Source organism: Malaclemys terrapin, chromosome 12, assembly GCF_027887155.1.
Source record: "Malaclemys terrapin pileata isolate rMalTer1 chromosome 12, rMalTer1.hap1, whole genome shotgun sequence".
In the NCBI taxonomy this organism is placed as follows: domain Eukaryota; kingdom Metazoa; phylum Chordata; order Testudines; family Emydidae; genus Malaclemys; species Malaclemys terrapin.
Window position 1 is genome coordinate 9,061,001 of NC_071516.1, and position 19,720 is coordinate 9,080,720.

The 19,720-nt window shown below is 45.3% G+C and overlaps 1 protein-coding gene across 1 annotated transcript in view; it reads right to left on the bottom strand.

Annotated features, from left to right (window-relative positions):
* CDH4 (cadherin 4) overlaps nucleotides 1–19,720 on the bottom strand; it is a 667,107-nt gene that overhangs the window by 39,858 nt on the left and 607,529 nt on the right. Inside the window, exons 9-10 of the mRNA XM_054046370.1 lie at nucleotides 16,401–16,586; nucleotides 4,312–4,565 (exon numbers count right to left, since the gene is read on the bottom strand). Of these exons, the coding sequence (XP_053902345.1) occupies nucleotides 4,312–4,565; nucleotides 16,401–16,586 (440 nt within the window). The remainder of the gene's footprint in view (nucleotides 1–4,311; nucleotides 4,566–16,400; nucleotides 16,587–19,720) is intronic.

Genomic DNA, 19,720 nt, shown 5'->3' on the forward strand with positions numbered 1-19,720 from the left:
CTATTCGACAGCAAGTTGCTAATAAAGATAAAAGGGCCCTTGTTAGAGTATGAAATGGTCACTACATTCATGTGTTTGTTCCTCAGGAGCTCAGACTAAAGGAGAGATTATTTCCCCATTTCCTACTCCTGCCCTCCTACAATATAGATTGCTCCAAAACTCTGGATATACCTCCCTGTCCACCCCGCACCCCATAAGGAATTAGCGCTGGAAGGACCGTATCTACAAGGTGGTACTCCTAAGACTGACATCATTCTGGCCAATCAACATATTTTACATTAGAAACAGACGCAATTACCTCAGTGGTGTATGATGGGAACTCATGGCTGTATTCGTCATGAGGCCAAACTGAAGCAATTTTAGGTGTGCCATTTTGGAGTGTCTGCGGGGAGGTGTGTGTGTATATGTGTGTGCATGTATAGGGAATAGGATGACCAGATAGCAAGTGTGAAAAATCGGGACAGGGGGTGGGAGGTAATAGGAGCCTATATAGGAAAAAGCCCCAAATATCGGGACTGTCCCTATTAAATCGGGACATCTGGTCACCCTAGTAGGGAAATTGGAGAAGAATCTCAGACAGGGAGATGGATGGTCAGGTGAAGAGTGTTTAGCCGGTATGTGAGGACATGGTTAGCCGGTGCAGCTGTGCACTGGCTGTGGAGAGTAGAGCAACAGTGTAATGATGGGCAGGGAATTTGGGATGAGAGCTCCTGGGGAGCCAGCTCTGTGAGAAGAAAGAGTTGCAATGGAAGTGCTGAAATTCCGTGACCTTAGTAGCATGCAGGACAAATGTTTAGAGCCTATGGAAGCGGATAGGGTCAATACAGTCCTGAGAACAAGAGTAACACTTGCTGGCAATCACAGAAGGAAGTGTATTTTAGTAGTTAGTGCGCACGACTGGAAATTGGAAAATCTATTCCTGGCTCTGGCTCTGAGACACTGCATCTCCTTCGGCAAGTCACATAATTTCTCTGTGCCTTAGTTTGCCCATATATAAGATGGGGATAACAACACTTACCTATGTATCTCAGGGGTATTATGAGGCTTACTTAATTGCCTGCCAGTATACGGGCAAATGATCGGTCCTAAAATATCTAGCTAAACAACATGGTCGAATTAGATCCGAGAAGAGTATTAAAACAAATTCATTCTTTTTCACTAGCTCAGTGGTGAAAGATTCACGGCAAAACCAGGAACCACGCAGGGGTCCCCTGAGTTCCTGATAGAATTGTAGTCTTGAAATTTGGACCAGGTGGTTCAGCACAGCTTCACCTGAGGCACATTTTCTGCAATCCCCAGGGGTGCTCTGTTAGGCCCAGAGGCCAGGCAGTCTCAGCTGGAGGGCCCCCAACTGTGGAATTTATTCCACCACGGGTGCTGGAACAATTTCTACAGTTGGGGGTGCTGAGAGCCATTGAACCAAACTGTAAACCCTGTATACGTGCAGCATCCCCCGCACCTGAAGTCCCAGCACCAATGTACTCCCCTTGCCAATCTATCATAGCTCAAGTTTGTTAGCATTCTACAGGGTTGGCTCTATAGAGCTTGGCACATTCCAGTCAAACCTTTTCCAAATGGCTCTAAACAGAGGCACTCTCTTTAATTTCTTTTAACATCTCTCTTCATTGCTCATGATTTCTACCGGGCTTACTTTTCTAGTGTTTGTGTTAAAATGAATGGTTGTTGCTATCTCTCATGTGTCCAGGAGTGGTAGAAAGGACCATATTTTATGTGATTGACATAAACAAACACACCTGGGCTTATTTTAGAGACAATTTGGGCTTATTGATGGTTTTTGCATCAACATCCTGCAAAATTCAAGGTCCCCTTGAGCAGGTGAAACTCCATGGCTTTGGCTGAATTTCACTCTCAGGTTCTGGTGTGTTTGAGGTTGGAACTCAAAGTGAAAATTGAGCAGCCCGAGTCCAGTCTGGACTCAAACAACAATACATTGTCTGCACAAGCCCTTGCCAAGTGAAACTGTTACGTTGCCTGGAGCTATGTGCTTTAAGGCGATTGTTTTTTAATATCATTGTTGTCACTGTGCCCTTTCCTTGCTGAAAATGATCAGTGATCCGGCCTGCAAAGCTGCCTTTATGGATTCGTTTGTGGCTAAAGAAGATAATTTGAGATGTGACATAGGCTATGATCACTGACAAAAGCTGTGGCTTGTTGGGGGATGTTCTTAAGCCCGGATCTTTCCTTTGGGAACATTATATTTAATAAAAGACTATAAAAGCTGCTTGCAAAGATATAGTGGTTGGATCCTGTTCTCAGTTAACTGAACACTGTTTAGGAGATTAGTGTATACATATGTATCTCCCATTCATTTCACTGCTTCGAATATTTACCCTCTAGCATTTTTTTTGTCTAACTCAGCAGTGCCAGCTGGGAAGACAAGACAAAAACAGACCAAAACATCATTTTGCATTGTTCACAAAAACTGCTGGGGGAAAGTCTCAACGGAGCCTAACAATATTTTGTAGCTTCTTGCAAAGCCATGGAGTCACTCTGCCCTGATGAAACCCAGGTAAGCGAGAGCTACACTTACATTTAAAAATAGTGTGTTTCTGGATCCGAATTTTCAATGAAATGTGTGTCCTGGGAATGCTATGAAGAACAGCTCAAGTAACTTGCTGTCGATATATAGAGAAGATCATGCAAGGTCCTATATGTGCGCCAGGCAGTCAGAAGAATGGCTCAGCCCAGCCGGTCATTCTCCCCAAAACCGGAGAACGTTACAACTAGCAATTTTCATTCTGGATTACAGTCCAAACATCCACAGATCAGAGAGAGTATTTGATCAGAATGGGAACTGTTCACCTCTATGGACTTCAAAACTGGGTTTAGTGGGGAAGGGAGGGAAATGAAGACCCTTCAAAGCAGTGGTGGGCAACCTGCGGCCCGCATGCGGCCCATCAGGGTAATCTGATTGTGGGCCGCGAGACATTTTGCAGACGTTGACCATCCACAGACACTGCCGCCCGCAGCTCCCAGTGGTCGCGGTTCTCTGTTCCCAGCCAATGGGAGCTGCGGGAAGCAGCAGCCAGCATGTCCCTGAGGCCCACTGATTCCCGCAGCTCCCTTTGGCCGGGAACAGAGAATCGCTGCCACTGGGAACTGCGGGGGGTCGTGCCTGTGGACGGTCAACATCAGCAAAATGTCTCGCGGCCCACAATCAGATTACCTTGATGGGCCGCAGGTTGCCCACCACTGGCCGCGGTAACTGCATGATTCAAGCCTAACCATTTTAAAAGTCAGCCCCATAAAGTTCAGTGGAATTTGAACATGCATCTGGAAGGTGCCCAGGTGCTCCTGAAAGAGGGATGAAGGATGGTCTTGTGATTCATTCACTAGAATGGGACTCTGGAAAAGTAGATTTGGTTCCCAGCTTTGCCACGTTTTCTTTGTGACATTGGGCAAGTCACTTAGGGCTGGATTTTCAAAGGTATTTAGGCACCCAAAGATGCAGATAAGTGCTTTTGAAAATCCTGCCTATCTGCATCTTTAAGTGTCTAAATACCTTTGGAAATCTAGCCCTTAATCCTTCTGTGACACCTGTAAATTGGAATAATATTACTTCTTTCCACCTACCCTTTGCGTGTCTTGTCCATTTAGACTGTAAGCTCTTTGGGGCAGAGACTGTCTATGATCATGCATATGTACCTAGTATGGCAGGGCCTTGATCTGAGGAATAATAAATATATTTTATACTGATAAAGGGACGTAGCTCCCCAAATGATGATTGATTTCAGTGGGGGTGGGTGAAGGCTCTCAGCATTGCTCAGAATTAGACCCTTTCTGAGATTCACTTATGTGATGCGGGGTCTGACAGTGTCTTAAATAAATTAAATAAATTAATGGAGATATCCCATCTCCTAGAACTGGAAGGGACCTTGAAAGGTCATCGAGTCCAGCCCCCTGCCTTCACTAGCAGGACCAAGTACTGATTTTGCCCCAGATCCCCAAGTGGCCCCCTCAAGGATTGAACTCACAACCCTGGGTTTAGCAGGCCAATGCTCAAACCACTGAGCTATCCCTCCCCCCCTACTTACTTCACAAATAGCCCCATTCAGAATCTCACCCATTGGTATGGTCCTGAATATGAACGGCTGCTAAGTGTGTTGAGAGCTTTGGATGGAGGGTGTTAGAGAAGTGCCAGGTATTATAATTTGGATAGTCTATGCAGTAGATTCTGATTGGTGCATACTGTTGCTTTGATTGTTCTGACTGATGCATGCCCCCAGCCTTCTATATCCTAACTCTTGCTCTTGATTTTATACTCCTTCCTTTGTCCATCGGGTTTCCCACCTTACTGCTTGCTGCATGAAGCGATCGGGATCCACAGCGGAAAATGTTGTCAATGCCGTCCCCCTGGGCACCCCTTCCTCCAGCCTGATCAACTTGTGGTTCGTTGGAAAATAGGGTGCCTCATTGATATCCGTGACTGAAATGGTGACTCCTGCTGTAGACTGGAAGGACATCTGGATTCCGCTTGCTAGTGGAGCTTGGTTTGACACCATCACGGTCAGCATGAAAGCCCTGTTCATTTCGTAATCGACAGCCTACAACAAACAAGCACACAAGATAACCCCAGGTGAAGAATAAATCCCACCGGCTGGTGGAAATCTGGAAGATTTAGAATGGGGTCAATACCATAGGTCACTGTGTAATCTAATTTCTGGGTGTAGGGCCAGGTTCTGCTGTCAGCTGCCAAGGTGTAAATCCAAAGTAATAACCACTTCAGCAAACAAAGTTACTCCAGATTCACACCTGTGAAAATGAGGTCAGAATTTGGCCCTTAGATTTCTGGGAAGTAAGAAAAAGGATAAAAAAATCAGAAAGACCAGGAAAGATTTTCTCTACGTTTTGGTCAGGTGCTAAGTATTTTCCAGAAGGGAAGGAGACTGACTTTAGGGCCAAGTCTACACTAGCAGTACTTTGCCAGTGTTTAACTAACCCAGTATCAGGGATGCTGGAACAGAGGGGGCCCTGCCCCCCCCACTTTTTACCAGCGATAAGGGCAAGTGACGAGGGGGGGGGAAGAGGGCAGAAAGGAGCGAGTGGGGGGCAGAGTCTTAGGGGTAAGAAGTGGCATGGGAGTAGGGCCTTGAGGAGGAGTGGTGCAGGGGCGGGGCGTCGGGGGGAATGGGTGGTGTGAGGGTGGGGAGAGGAAGAAGGGACGGCGCCTCAGGGTGGCGCGGGGTCACGGTTCGGGCGCCTCTGTCCCCCGCCCCACTTTTAAGATGCTTCCGCCGCTCCTGCCCAGTATACTATACTGACAAGGTGCTCCTAGTGTGGATGCAGCTTTTGTTACCATAGCTGACTCCAGTCCCCCCGAGCAAAATAATCGATACCAGCAAAAGTGCAGTTTTGCTGGTATAACTGTGTCTACACTAGGGGCTTCTGCGGGCACAGCTGTCGGTCAGGGATCACACCTCCTCCCACCCCTGTCCGACAGAACTATGCTACTAGACGTTCGTAGTGTAGACCTGGCCTACCGTAGCATTCAGATTTCAGCAACCGCTCCCACCAAGGGCAGCTATAAAAGCAACAAGCGTAGCCATGTTCAAAGGAATTAGACAGGTACTTAACAGAGTTATTAGCATTTAAAGCTGCTGGCTAAGTAACTGGGTCAGACTCAGTGGACTCCTGAGCCTGTAGCGTTCCTAGTTTCCTCTCAAGTAAGATTGTACGTGAAGGTTGGGTCGCAAGGTACTAAAGCTGGTTCGGTAAATCATCCTGGCTCCCACTGGCGCCTTTGAAAGCTGGTCGCGCATGATGCTTTACGGTTACTCACAAATTTCCAAAGGTACGTTTTGCCAGTGGGTGGCTGTAGATCTCATTTCAACATACAGAAAAGGAGAGCGTCTCTTAGAAGCGAGAGGGAATAAAAAAGCTTTACCTGGCAGAACTGATTGAACTGCAGAGTAATAATAATCTCTATACCGTCCCTTGTAATTATTATGAGGGTAGCTTCTAATCATACGCCAGGGAGGCTTGAGTTATGCAGAATCACACCTCTGCCCATTAAAACACGCTTTGCCATAATTTATTAATTTAGAAGTATATTAATTCCCTCTAATATGTCTTCTAATGTGATGACTATTGACTGGCTCTAGAGGCTGAGTGCTAGCGTCTCAGCTGGTGTAAACTGGCGAAACTCTAATGACTTCAGTAGAGTATTACTGATTTGCACCAGCTGAGGGTCTGTCCCCTATGTTCCATGTAAGAAACAGGAATGCCAGGGCTGAATTCAAACCATGGAAAGGCTGGTCTGAGGCTAATGGCCACAAGGGAAAAAACAAATTCCACAGAGGAAAAATGGCAAAAGGTAAAATATTGGAATCTGTGTTTGACTGAAGTGCTTGTGCAGGGTTCCCATTACTAAATGATTTCTTGACAGGCAGATCCAACACTTACTTAATAAATAAAAGGAACTCACACAGACTGATACCCAGAACACCCACCAGCACTGGCGCAGGGACTTATGCTGCTTTCAAAAAAGGAGGCACATTAAAACTTCTTACTTCAACACTATTTGAAGCCTTGGAACTGTTCAGCTAATGTGTTTCCAGCTCCGAACTCTCCTTCTAGTCTCCTTAATTCATATTCATTAATACTTCATTTTCCTCTGCACTTGCCTTTTGCTAAATATATCAAACTAAAAAAAATTATTTATACACATTCAACCCACCGTTCTGTGGGCTGTAGCTCATCAGATGAAGATATGTTGTGGGACGGGGCCCATAAAGCAGAAGACACTACACTGATATGCTACGGGAAGCAGAGATTTGTTAATGAATTCAGAGTTGTGGCCTGGCTCTTGGTTCCAAGGGAACTAGTTCAAATCTGTCTGTTCTCATCCTTCAAGCCCTTGCCAAGGATTCCTGAGCATCCCTTTTAGAACCTTCTTCCCTACCAGGCTCAGTATTGTAGCCAAAACTTCCTTAGCCTGGGCTGGAGAGGATGCCTTCAGAATGTGACAATGATCAGACTTGATCCGCTATCAGTGCTGACACTAGAGGCCACTATCAGTTCTCTCTAATATTTCTTCCACTGTGCTGAGAATTTACTGATTCTGTACTGTGTTCCACACCCTTTGCACAAAGGGAGTGGAGACCGACTGCCAAATCCTAAGCCTCCCCTGGAACGAGGGAGTCCTCAGCAGATGCAGACTGGTGTAGCTGGTTCTTATGCCTCTCTCCCTGTGGCCCCCCTCCCCAGCAGAGGGGTGCACTGGGGCTGGAGGGAGTTGTTCAGGGGCAGAGAGAGGTGGGCAGGGGGAGTGGCTGGACTGCGATACACTCTGGTAATCCCCAGCTGGTAGATGGTCCCTTGAGGATCAAGTTAGAACAGCCTCCAATCTGCACCTGAGGTTGGTCAGAGAATCAGAGGGGTGCAACTGGCTTCCTGACAGCCCTCTCAGTCTCCTGGCTTAGCAGAGAATCTGGCTTTGCTTGTTTTAGGTATGCAAAGGGAATGCTAGGCCCGAATTCAAACCATAGAAACACTGAGGCCAGTGGAGAAAATTACATAGGGGAAAAAATGGTGAAATATGGGCTCTGTATCTGACTGAAGTGCTTGTGCTAATCTTCCCATTGCTAAAGAAGTCCATAGCAGTCAGGGCCATTTCAGCCCTACACAGACTTAATACAGCACATTCCCTGGACAGCATCCATCAGGGAGACTCTTATAGACCCCTGACTTCGACTTCGAGCTGACCCTCTGTGAAGAAACCCAATGGTGCAAACGCTGTCTGCCCTTGCCCAGGGCTGCATACCCACCGGGATGGCAAGCTATGTAAACTGCACTACCCTGCCTGAACGGAGGTCAATCCAGTTTTCAGTATAATAGCTGCGTGTAAACAGAATAATCCGCTACTCTTGATATTAACCTCAAACTTTATTTCATTTCTGTATGTCTCTGGGGTACCATATGGTTTATCTGAGCGTATGGATGGCAAATGGGTATGCAATGGGTGAGCATTAATCACATGTGACGGGACAAACCTCATCGTGGTTTGTTCCTCCAGTTCTCAATTCTTCACACTGGGCTAACACTTTCCATCTTCATGTCACTGAAAATGCTACATATTGATTAGCCAACAGCAGGAGCAATAGCCCAGAAATATGTAACATCTTGAATGAGAATATGTCTCAGGCAGAATCTGATTCCTCATGTATTTCTTTTATTATATATATGTGTGCATGAGAAAGAGATGTATGTGTATTCATATGATATATTACACACATACACAAACACAATAAAAGAACATTATTTAAGATTGCAAAGTCAAACACTCAAAAGACAGGTTTCAGAGTAGCAGCCGTGTTAGTCTGTATCCGCAAAAAGAACAGGAGTACTTGTGGCACCTTAAATTTGTTAGTCTCTAAGGTGCCACAAGTACGCCTACTCAAAAGACAGGAAATTAGCCCCCTTGTGTGTCTGCATTATCACAGTCTTTAATTACATGATCACATAATATTTCCACCACAGGACCTCTGTCTCTGTCAGCGAACAGGACTGATAGTGGTCAATTAATGAGCAGCTATTGAATAATTTTTTTCTCCTCCTTGTTCAAACCTTGCTCTGAAGACAGAATTATTAATTTCATCAGAGGCTTTTCTATGGCAGTTGTCAGTATAGCTTGAGTGCTTCACAAATATTAATGAATGTATTTTCACAACACCCTCGTGAAAGGAGGGGGTATTATTATCTACATTTTGCATATGGGGAACTAAATCACAGAGGAATAAAGTCAAAAGTATTCACCGATTTTGGGTGCCCAATTTGAGCTGCCTAGGACCTGTTTTTTCAGAGGACTTAGCATTATATAGCACTTCACACATTTACAGCACACCTCCCATTGACTTCAGCTGCTGCTGCAAGTGCTCAATACTTCTGCAAAAAAAAATCAGGGTCTCAAGTTGGGTGCCCAGAAAGTGAGTAATGCACAATTAGAGTCCACCTGTGAAACGTTTGGTTTAGGTGACTTGCCCTGCATTACATAGGAACTCTGTGGCTGAGACAGGGATAAAATCCAGTTCTCCAGGCTAGAATTCAACTGTCTTAACCACGAGACAATTTTCTTCTCTACAAAACCCCAATACATCCACAGAGCATGCAGGTCCATCTTGTGCAGTGAATGAGGCAGGGGTCCTGTGGGAAAATAGTAGGTGATCATGTAATTAAAAAACAACCACAACACATACACACAGGGGTGGGGTGTGACGTAAGGTTGCACAGGCAACTTTAATTCAGGCATTTCCTAACTTCTAAGTGCTTGACTTTGCAGCATTAATGATTTTTTAATGTAGGATTTTATGTGTAATTTCCTAGGTTTTTAAAAAAGCAAACTGAAAAAACTCTCAACATTCCATCACTTTGCCAGTGAGTTTCATGGATATTTGCTGACAGCAGAAGAAAGTGAGAGTCTGGGATTTACTGTTCCATTCCAGGTTCTGGAAGGGACTGTGCTGTAGCAGGCATCTTCTGCCAATTCCTCCCCCAAGCATAACCCCTTCTGCCTCATCCTCTCCAACCTGTCCTTGTCCCAGCTCTTTTCCACCCCTGGTTTCTCATCCTAGTCCCATTCTCCTCACCTAGCCAGTCTGAGTCTCCACTCCTCAAACTTCTCCTCCCAATCCCAATCTCCTCGCCCAGTATATCCTCGTTTCACCCCACCATCCCCAGCCAGTGCTAGTTCCTTTCCTCCCAGTTTCTCATCTGATCTGTCTCTTCCCCCAAGCCTGGCCTTCAGTTGCCTCCCTTCTGCTCACATTCCCCATCCTCGCTGGCTCCCAGTCCCAATCCCCCTTCCTAGCCAATCTCATTGTCATCCCTTCACTCCCTGCATTTTTGTCCAAGTCTCTTGGCCCTGCCAGTTCCAGTTCTCTCTCCGAACCCTAGCTCCTCATTGGATATATCTCCCTCCCCCCCGACATCCCACCCCCTTCTCTCTGTCCCCAGCTCTCAGTCTGTCTCTCCTTGCCCAGCCAGTCCCAATCTTCCACCCCACCACAACTCCCATTTCCAGTTTCTGCCCTCCTGCCCTTTGGGCTCCTTGTCCCAATCTGCTTCCCCGCCCAGGTCCAGCTCTTGTTCCCTCTGCATTTCAAGCAGGTAGCTTCCTCCTCCACATTGCCTGGGCTCAGCTGTAGGTTACTGAGAGCACAGGAGAGATAGGCTTCCTGCTCTCAGTTCAGGTATATGGACCTGGACAGGGCACAGACCGTAGCAGCCCAGAGCTGACATTGCAGGGAAAGTCCTGCCCAGTCCCAGGGCCCAGTGCAGATGGAATCTGATAGGAATTTAGCTTCTAATAGCCAAGAAGTCCATATGCATGTGCAAACTGCAATTTTTCAGAGATTTATAATGTGGCCAAATTTGGACAGATTTTCACGGGGATAACAAAAGGCACATCCCTCTTATAAAGGCCAGTCCTCTGCCAAATTTCAAGTCCCTTCTCCAAAGCATGGGGGTGCTACAACTATTAAAAAAAAAACAAAAAAAAACCCACCCCACAAAAAAGAAAACAAATCCCAGCCCACCCACCCCACATTTTTAACATTGGCAAAACAATGTATTTTTCCCAAACCTTTTTCTCAGAAATGGCTGAACTGTTTTGGCTGAAATTTTCCAAAAAAATTTAGCCTGAGGCAGACATCCAGCATGGAAAATGTCAGCCTCTCAGACTTGGCAAAGTTATAAGCAACTGAAAACAGGGTCTTCTAATGGGAGCTATTGGGCAACCTTAATAATAGATACTGCTACCAGTCCTGCCTATATTTACATTTCTCTTTGTGAGCTAGAATTAACAGCATATGAATATAGTAAATGATATTCACATTAGAACCTCCTTTATCCACGAAGTTCTCTTATCCAAAACTGGGTTATGTCACCAGACATTCATTAGTTAGATTATGAACTTCCACACTTACCTCAAATTTGTGAGAGTGACTCCTACACCCCCTCACCCATTTGGTTAAACAGCATTCAGTTCTTCTCTAGTCCAGTGCAACACATAACAGCCCCGGTTTGGGGTTGCACCCATGTAACCACAGGCAGAATTAAGCCAAGCATATATTCTTTAACTCTCTATAACACTTATGATACCCAGGGCCAAATGTCCCAAAGCACAAGCAATTTATGTGCATCTTATTTGCACATGCACAACGATCAATGCTTCACATCAGGAATTTGAACATGCACAAATGTATGTGCACAGACAAACCTGACTTGCATGTGATTTGGGTGTTGAGCCTGAGCACTTCTGCATGCATACTTACATTTTAATCCCACAGAAAAACACAAATGAAGATCAGCATACATGCCAATGAGAAACAAATCATAAACACGCTACTATTATATGTGCCAGACTAGGGTACTTATGGGGCTACCCTGTTACCTGCCACCTGGGATGTTTCTCCTTCACTTTGCCACACCACCTTGGTTGTATTAAATCAAGAAATCATTTTCAGTCTTAACCTCTAATTTGCATGACAACTGCTTGCCACCAGAAAAGTGGTTCTGCACCTGCTGCGTGTACACCAGTTGGGATCTATATATGAGGGGTGCGCCCACTTTTGCAGGCACTATCCGCTGTGTGCACAAAATTTGAGGCTGTCCACAAATATGGTTCTGACATCTTGTCTTGGGACGCACAGCTCAGCCCTCCTGTGAGCACAGTGGCTCAAGTTACCTAGGCACAGCTGGTTAAAACAGAGGGCTTACAATGTGTCCTTCTCTTCTCAACATACTTGTAACTGAAGGGAACACATTTGCTTCATGCTATTGTTATGCCAAGAGTGAGATCATTAACGGAAGTATCTCCATGCAGAGTACATAATACCGCATTAGTGAGTGGCTGCACGGGGCATCCACAGCTGCTCTTGGAGATCATGTTCAGACTCTGCTGTGTCTCTACTGAGGGGGAAGTTACTCTCTCTCCATTTACAAGGCTTGCAGTGGAGAAAAGGGCCTTGCACCCTCACAGGAATGATATGAAAAGCAAAAATGAAACTGTATCCTTTGGTGATCAGACTGGAAGGGCACAGGTGGTTTTGCTGAGAGCTGGTTAAATGCTGCAGAAACAGCCTTCACAGACATTCATTTGAGTTCTGACTAGCCGTTTGGTTTGAACAGCTTTATTAGGGTTACCATACATCCGGATTTTCCTGGACATGTCCGGCTTTTTGGTCCTCAAATCCCCGTCTGGGGGGAATTGCCAAAAAGTCAGACATGTCCGGGAAAATAGGGAGGGAGGGGTCGTGGGGCTTGGGTCCGGGCTGGAGCTGCTGGGGCCGTAGCTGGAGCCGCTGGGGCCAGCGGGTGCTCGGCTGCCGGCCGGCGCTGCTCGCTCTGCCAGGGCCGGGACTGGGGCCAGGGCTGGGCTGGAGCCGCTCGGCCGGAACCGCGGCCCGAGCCGAGCCAGCCGGAGCCACTGGGACCGGGGCTGCTCGGCCGCCGGCCGGTGCCGCTCGCCCAGGGCCGGGGCCGGCGCCCCAGGGCCCGAGCTGAGCCGGGCCAGAGACGCTGGGGCCAGAGCCTCTTGGCCGGGGCCGGCCGCCAGAGGGAGCCGCTCAGCTGGGGCGGGGGCCAGACTGGGCCGCGCCTCCTTGCGCCCCCCGCCCCCGCCCCAGCTTGCCTGTCGCCTGCCTGCTTCAGGCTTCCCGCGAATCAAATGTTCGCGGGAAGCAGGGGAGGGGGAGGAGCAGGGGGGCGAAGCGTTCAGGGGAGGGGGCGGAGTTGGGGCGGGGACTTTGGGGAAGGGGCGGAGTTGGGGCAGGGGCGGGGGTTGGGCTGGGGCCCCCTGGAGTGTCCTCTTTTTGGACACTTAAAATATGGTAACCCTATGCCTCTTTATGCCTCTTTCGGTTTGTGAACATGCACAAAGACATGTTTGGGGCGGACGAGTGTGCGTCACAAGAATACACCTATTGCATTATATTTGTTACTTCCTGTAGGCCAGGATGTGAACTCTTTTACTCACACAGTTAGTCCCATAGGTGCCGACTCCACGGTGCTGGAGCAGCCACGAAAAAAAATAGTGGGTGCTCAGCACCCACTGGTGGGCCCCGCTGATCAGCTCCTCTCCCGCTCAGCACCTCCCGCCCACTGCTGATCAGCTGTTTAGCTGGAGATGCTGGGGGGAAGGGCGAGGAGCAGGGTTAGGAAGAGGTGGAGCGAGGGGGGGGTGTACTCAGGGGAAGGGGTGGTTTAAAAAGTTTCACTGGTCCAACCAGGGAGTAGAAACAATGTAATGTGACCTAGATAACCACTCAGATGCCGTAGGATGTAATATGCAGAATGTATGTTTTGGGACATGCAAAAAGATGCCTGCTTGTCTATCAAGGAAAGCGAACAGCCAGATAAAAAGATGAGTCAGCAATTCAATCAGGTAAACAACTGCGTTAACGAACTAATCTTAGTTCTAGGCAGAAAAAAAGTGTTTATACAATATATAACAAACGGCTTTGTAACAGTGTATGTAAGGCAAGCACCTGAATATGGGGGAGCACTTGCATTTAACCCCACGCTGTGCCCTGTTTTGGTGGACTGATCACTCAATGAAGCAGCGAATCAATGACATACTTCTTCAGCCCAAGAGTCTGTCTGTGAGCCTGTGCCTTCGGGTGGTGGGAAAGAACTGGCCAATAGATGCCACAAGCAGTGATCACTGAGGGATCTGAGGTCAGTTTGCACTCAATCCCCCAACAGTAAAACATTTTGTCTTAACTGAAAAGGCTCAACAGTTTTCAAAGCAGAAGGTGAAATCCAGAGTCTTTCCTTCCCCACCAGGAACAGTTAGTCAGAGGCAGTTTTCTCTCACACTCTCCTATTGAAGAGCACTGAGAAACAGGGCTGGCTCCAGGCACCAGCCTGGCAAGCAGGTGCTTGGGGCGGCCACTCCGGAGAGGGGCGGCATGTCCAGCTATTCGGCGGCAATTCGGCAGACGGTCCCTCACTCCCACTCAGAGCGAAGGACCTCCCGCCGAAGTGCCGCCGCAGATCATGATCGCGGCTTTTTTTTTTTTTTTTGGCTGCTTGGGGCGGCCAAAACCCTGGAGCCGGCCCTGCTGAGAATGTCATCCAGTTTGATAAGAGTGAGAAACTTAGGATGTACAGAAGGAGCAGGTGAGGTTATCTACTAAAGACATTCTATATAATTTCAGGCTTTGAGCTCAGTGTGACATGATAGGATTTTCGGTGTGATTCGTTGCATTGGGATCACTATTGGTTATATAGCAATGGAAAATCAGCATTGGCATCAATGGCATCTTGACAAATCTGTCCTGCTTTTTGCCTGCAATTTCTGAATAAGGGATGGTTCATTATGCAAATGTCCTGGTGTAGCAAGGATGATCATGTAAATCCCTTGGTTTTCATTTTGATGTAGCTCTAAAACTACAGTCATGACACTTTATGCTTTGCTAGATTAGGAATAAAGGGCTTTTTTTCTTTTAGTGAAAATTGTATGAGTGTTGGCATTTCTACTTCAGATCAGCTGCCGAGGTGGAAAAAAGTTAAATTGTTTCATTTTGCCATGTTGAGTTTTTGTTTTTTAAGCAGAATAACCCCCTCCCCCCAACCCAACCAAATCTGAAAAGGTATTTTGGTGTTGCAGCAGATAAGGCTGTCAGTCATCGTTAGAGAGCAATAAGAGTGATAAATAAAAAGACCTGCTGAAATACCATCTAGCAGGTAAGATGATGCTTCCTTTAAAGTCTCAGCAAAGTGGCATTTGCAGACACAAGCACACAGCCTAAGGGGCAAAGAATAGGACAAGCTCACACATTCCTACCACGGTAATGTGAATGGCATTTCACTGATGTCATTTTTCCTAATAGTCGAAGTGAATGTATTAAGAATGACTGCAATTTGTTAGCTACGAGGGAGTGTTTTTTCACCCACAGAGTCGTTCTCTAATTGTGCATCTCTTTACACTTTGGTGCTGCTGCAGCACTGTATTTATTAAAACTTTTTTGTTAAGAGAAGGTCACACTTTTCAAAAGGTAGAGGCTTTGTTCTTGACAGCATAAATAAATCTTTTCAGGTGCAGCGCGTGGTTCATGTAGGGCAAGTTCCTTCAGATCACAGCAGCCTCTTCATGCTTTTCGCTTTCTTGAGAGTCAGTGGGAACATCCGTAGGAATCTTATCTACTAACTGATTCACTGAATGTTGAATGAATGTAGCTGTGTTCTGACTGCATTTAATATCTGCAGAGGCACTCACTGCCTGGGGCTGCTGGTCTTATGCAAGTGAATGTGAAACAAGCCCTCAAATGAAGACTGAACTCGTGCTCTTTGGAAGGGCAGGGGATGAAGGGAAATGGAATTTGATATCTATTCCAAATTCTCTTAGGGTTCCAGGTTCCAAGCTGAATTTAGGACATTGTAGAAACTGGATAACAGTGGATGAGGCAGAGCTCTGAACTTCACATTGCTCACTTCCTACTTCTGCAGCAATATTGAAAGCAACAAGCTGTAGGTTAAGAATATCCAGGGACCTGTTTCTCAAGGAATCTTTGGACCAGATCCTCAGCTGGTATAAATATGTATAAAGCCATTGATGTCAATGCAGCTGCTCTGAGTTACACCAGCTGCATATCTGGCCCACAAAGTGTGTTGATGGTTTGGTATTGGTAAAGCAATAGCTCCCAAACTTTTCAGGCAACTCTACTAGAATCATAGAATCATAGAATATCAGGGTTGGAAGGGACTCAGGAGGTCATCTAGCCCAACCCCCTACTCAAAGCAGCACCAATTTCCAACTAAATCATCCCAGCCAGGGCTTTGTCAAGCTAGACTAAAACCTTTCCTGCACCAGCTACGGATGACTTCGTCCCCTTTCCTCTTTGCCACCAACAACCTCATCCCTCCTTGTGACAACAATCCTCCTTTCCTTCCTGCTTTCATAAGATATTAGGTGTCCAGGTTTTATGCTGCTGCCCATCTCACATGCAGATGGGTCTGCTCCAACCTTCGATGGAGTGTGGTGCACTCCAAATCCTAGAATACGTCAGACTGGGCAAAGCTACAGAGTACAATCTCCACTATAGTTTGGAGCCAGAAAATGGTAAGACAAACAGGAGTAGTACCTAGAAGTGCAGCTCAGAGACTGGGTCCTACGTTCATCATGTGAGTGTTTGTGAGGGCTTGTGGTGGTGCAGCCAAAGAATGAGAGGGTGGTGAACCAAGAATTAGTGGCTTGTAGTACAGTATGCATGTCACGTGCTACAGAGAGAGATGGGAAACAGCAGATGGAGATTCAAGCACTGACATTCCCAGGCAAAGAAGACATGAAATAATGGCAGACTTCTGGGAATCCTCCTGGGAGTAATAACTTAGAGGGTCACAAAGACTGACTCGATTTGGCTCCCATTGAAGTCACCTACCTTCACCACAGTTACCATGCCTTCATTAGTAATTGGATCCGTCCGAATGGTGAAATGACCAGAAGGATCTCCACTGATAATGCGGTACACAGCATTCCAGTTGGGGGAGTGAGGCTGGTCCCGGTCCATCACAGTCAAATTTGCAACCACAACTTCCACTCTGTTCTCAGGAACCTCCCCGGAATACTGCAGTCAAAAGACAGGAATTGTTATGAAGAGTTCTTAAGGATTGCAGGGCTAAATCCCTAGCTGGCTTAAATTAGCATAGCATCCTTGAAGTCACTGGAGCTATGTTGATTTACATCAGCTGAGGAAGTGGACCTCAGTGTTCAGAGACGGTACTTGTAATAAAATAAGAGTTAAAAGTATTCTCAGTGACTACACCTGCCCCTGAGTCCCGTTGGCACTTGTCGTTTTACAATTCCATGTTCTTTTCTTTAAATGTTTTTCCCCACCCTGTTGCTGTCTGAAAGACCTACACAAACAAATGCGTGAAACTGGCTAAATGGCCAAGAGAAACAGCCAAACTATTGTCAGATGTGCAAAGTAAGCAAATTGGGGGGAAAAAAGAGATTGCCCCCCCCTTAGTAATCACGTTCAGTTATAGTAATTGGAGCTGTTAATTGTGACAATAGGAGATGAAAAATGTCAGACCGAAGTGATTTTTTTTTAAAATTTGACTGTGTCCCTTTAATGTAAAACATTTTCAGATACTCAGCTTTCAAATGATGCAATCTTAAAGCTTGATTTTTATCTAATTTTTCTTCTTTCTGCTTTTGATTTGATTTTGCCTACTATTTTTCTAGTGATTTTTTGCATCAGCCTTTCCTATAGGTTAATTCTATTATTTGTTTTCATGAACCACATCCAGTTTATGCATATTATGATGCATTATCTGCCTTTCTCTCAATTTTTTGCTTTCAAAACCTTGATTTATCACATATCGGTCAAGGACCCTTGATAGTTCATATTTCCTGCCTTTAGGGCCCAAAAGCTCCCAATTAGACACCTAAACAATGCCCAAATCTTCAAATGTGCTTAGCAGACTGACGCTTCTATTGACAACAATTGCGAATCAACACTTAGATGGGCATACAGCAAATTAAACACCGGGCAAACAATGGAGCTGCTGGCTCCAGTTCTGAAATTGAAACTCAAGTCCCAATTGTGGGCTCGAACACTTTTGAAAATCTGGCTCTTAATATGTATTTATGCAGAAGTATGCTAATTACAACAAATAATTATTTTGTTATTTAGCTGAAGAGTCCCTTTAAAGTAATATTGTTCTAGTCTGACAGCATTCAACATTTTTGTTTATATATACTTGCCACCAATATATAACATTTCACATCTGACAGCAAAAAGTTTTAATCTGCCATATGCCAATCTAAATGTAGTTTTGCCCTTTAGTGATATCTTTAATGACATTTTGCTGTCTTTTCACTTATGCCCCTGTCCTAAATAAGTTTTCATTAGCAAATACAGATGGTATTTTTGCCTACGTCCATTAGGTAGTGGAGCAAAACAGTGGGATGCCACTTATTAATTCTAGTTCTAAAATATATCATAGCTCCTCTACTTCTCTTTGTTTCCCACTATGTAGCCAGGTCTTTATGTATTCTCATGCCCAATTTGGAATCTCTGCAGCATTCAGTTTAAGCAGGGGAATATCATATGGAAATTTATCAAAAGCCTTTTGAAAAATCCATTAGATCATGTCATCTGCACACTTCTATTATCAAGCTTGTCTGAAACCTGCTCAAAAGAACTCAAGAAGATTAGTTAGGCAGGATCGTCTCTTGCTAAATCCATGATGGTTATATCCCATTGGATTAGATTAATGTTGTACTGCATGCCAATGATGACAAGTTGATGGCTCTTTGGTTTGCTTGGGCAGTTGACTGTACTGTGTTAAAATCAAGGTATCATATTTGCTGTAATTCCAAGGGAACTAAGCATGTTAAACTGAGTAATGTACATATCCCAGGTCACTGCCAGTTCCTGTCTTGAGCCCATGTGAGTCACATGAAATTTAAAGATTTAATCTATCCTATTGCTCAAATCTTAAAGCCCTCAGCCAACTTTTATTTACTCAGGCTAAACTTCTATTGCCTTTAGAAAGAGTTTTGCTTGCTTAAAGACTACAAGAAATAACTATGAACTTCAGAATTTGGTCCGCTATTCATTTAACTCTTTGTGGGACCAAGTAGGATGAACTCATTCAGAACAAATCATTGATAGAACTTTTTGCTATAACAGTGGACCAAATCCTGCAAGATACTGCACATCCTTTACTCCCAGTGGGCTACATCCTGTAAGGGGCTGAGTCTTTGAGACATCCACTGAAGTCAGTCCTTTAAGGAAAAATCCTATGGAATTTAATAGGGATGAAATCAATAGAATTTTATAGAAATAGCTCTAAAAGCCTTTAGACTTTGAGAGAGAACAATAGTCTCTCTCAGAGTTATTTTAACCCATCAGATATAATTCTCTAGGATGTGTTTTGGGGTTATTATTTTATGTCAGACTTTTCCATAAGGGTGGGAGTCACAATGCTCAGCAAGTATTAAGCATCTTTCAGGATTTGGTCCATTCAGGTCATTGGGAGTTGATGGCATCTGAGGAAGCAATCAACCCTTTACAAGATCCAGGGGTTTCCGTGGAAATTGGTCATTATGCATACAGGGCCAGACCAGTTCGGGTAGATCAGAGTAGCTGCACTGAAGTCAATGGAGCTATACCAATTTACACCAGCTGAGGAATGAATCCTGAAAGATACTTAACACTTTGAAGTCTACATCAATTTTTTATCAGCTGTGGCTCATTGTAACCCACTGCCTCAGCCCTCCGGTCTATCTGACACTCTTCCATTGTTTATGGAGGCATGTGCTGTAATGTGCCCACAATTCTGTTTGCTTTTAATAAAATTAAGTAATGAAATTAAATTACATCTGGTACTGGACGGATGGGAGTTTGGAGATGCTCAAACATATTTAAGGTCATTTCCTCCCTATCTTGAAGTAACTGAGAATGATGAGCAGTGCGATATTTTACTGTGCTTTCCCCAGGCCTAGTAAGTTTTCTTTAATGAAGAGTGCAAGGGATTTTCAAATAGCGAGAGGAGTATCTCTGCTCAAACATTGTAAAATAATAAGGGGTCCAGAGAGACGTGCTGGAATAAACAAGAACAACAACTCAGTAGTGCTTGCCCTATACTTGCTGCTTTATCACGAATGTGATTTTTATGATGTCAGGTGAAAGGAGTACAGTAATTAGCAAACAAATGTTTTCAGAAAACAGACACCCTATTCCAGCTTGTC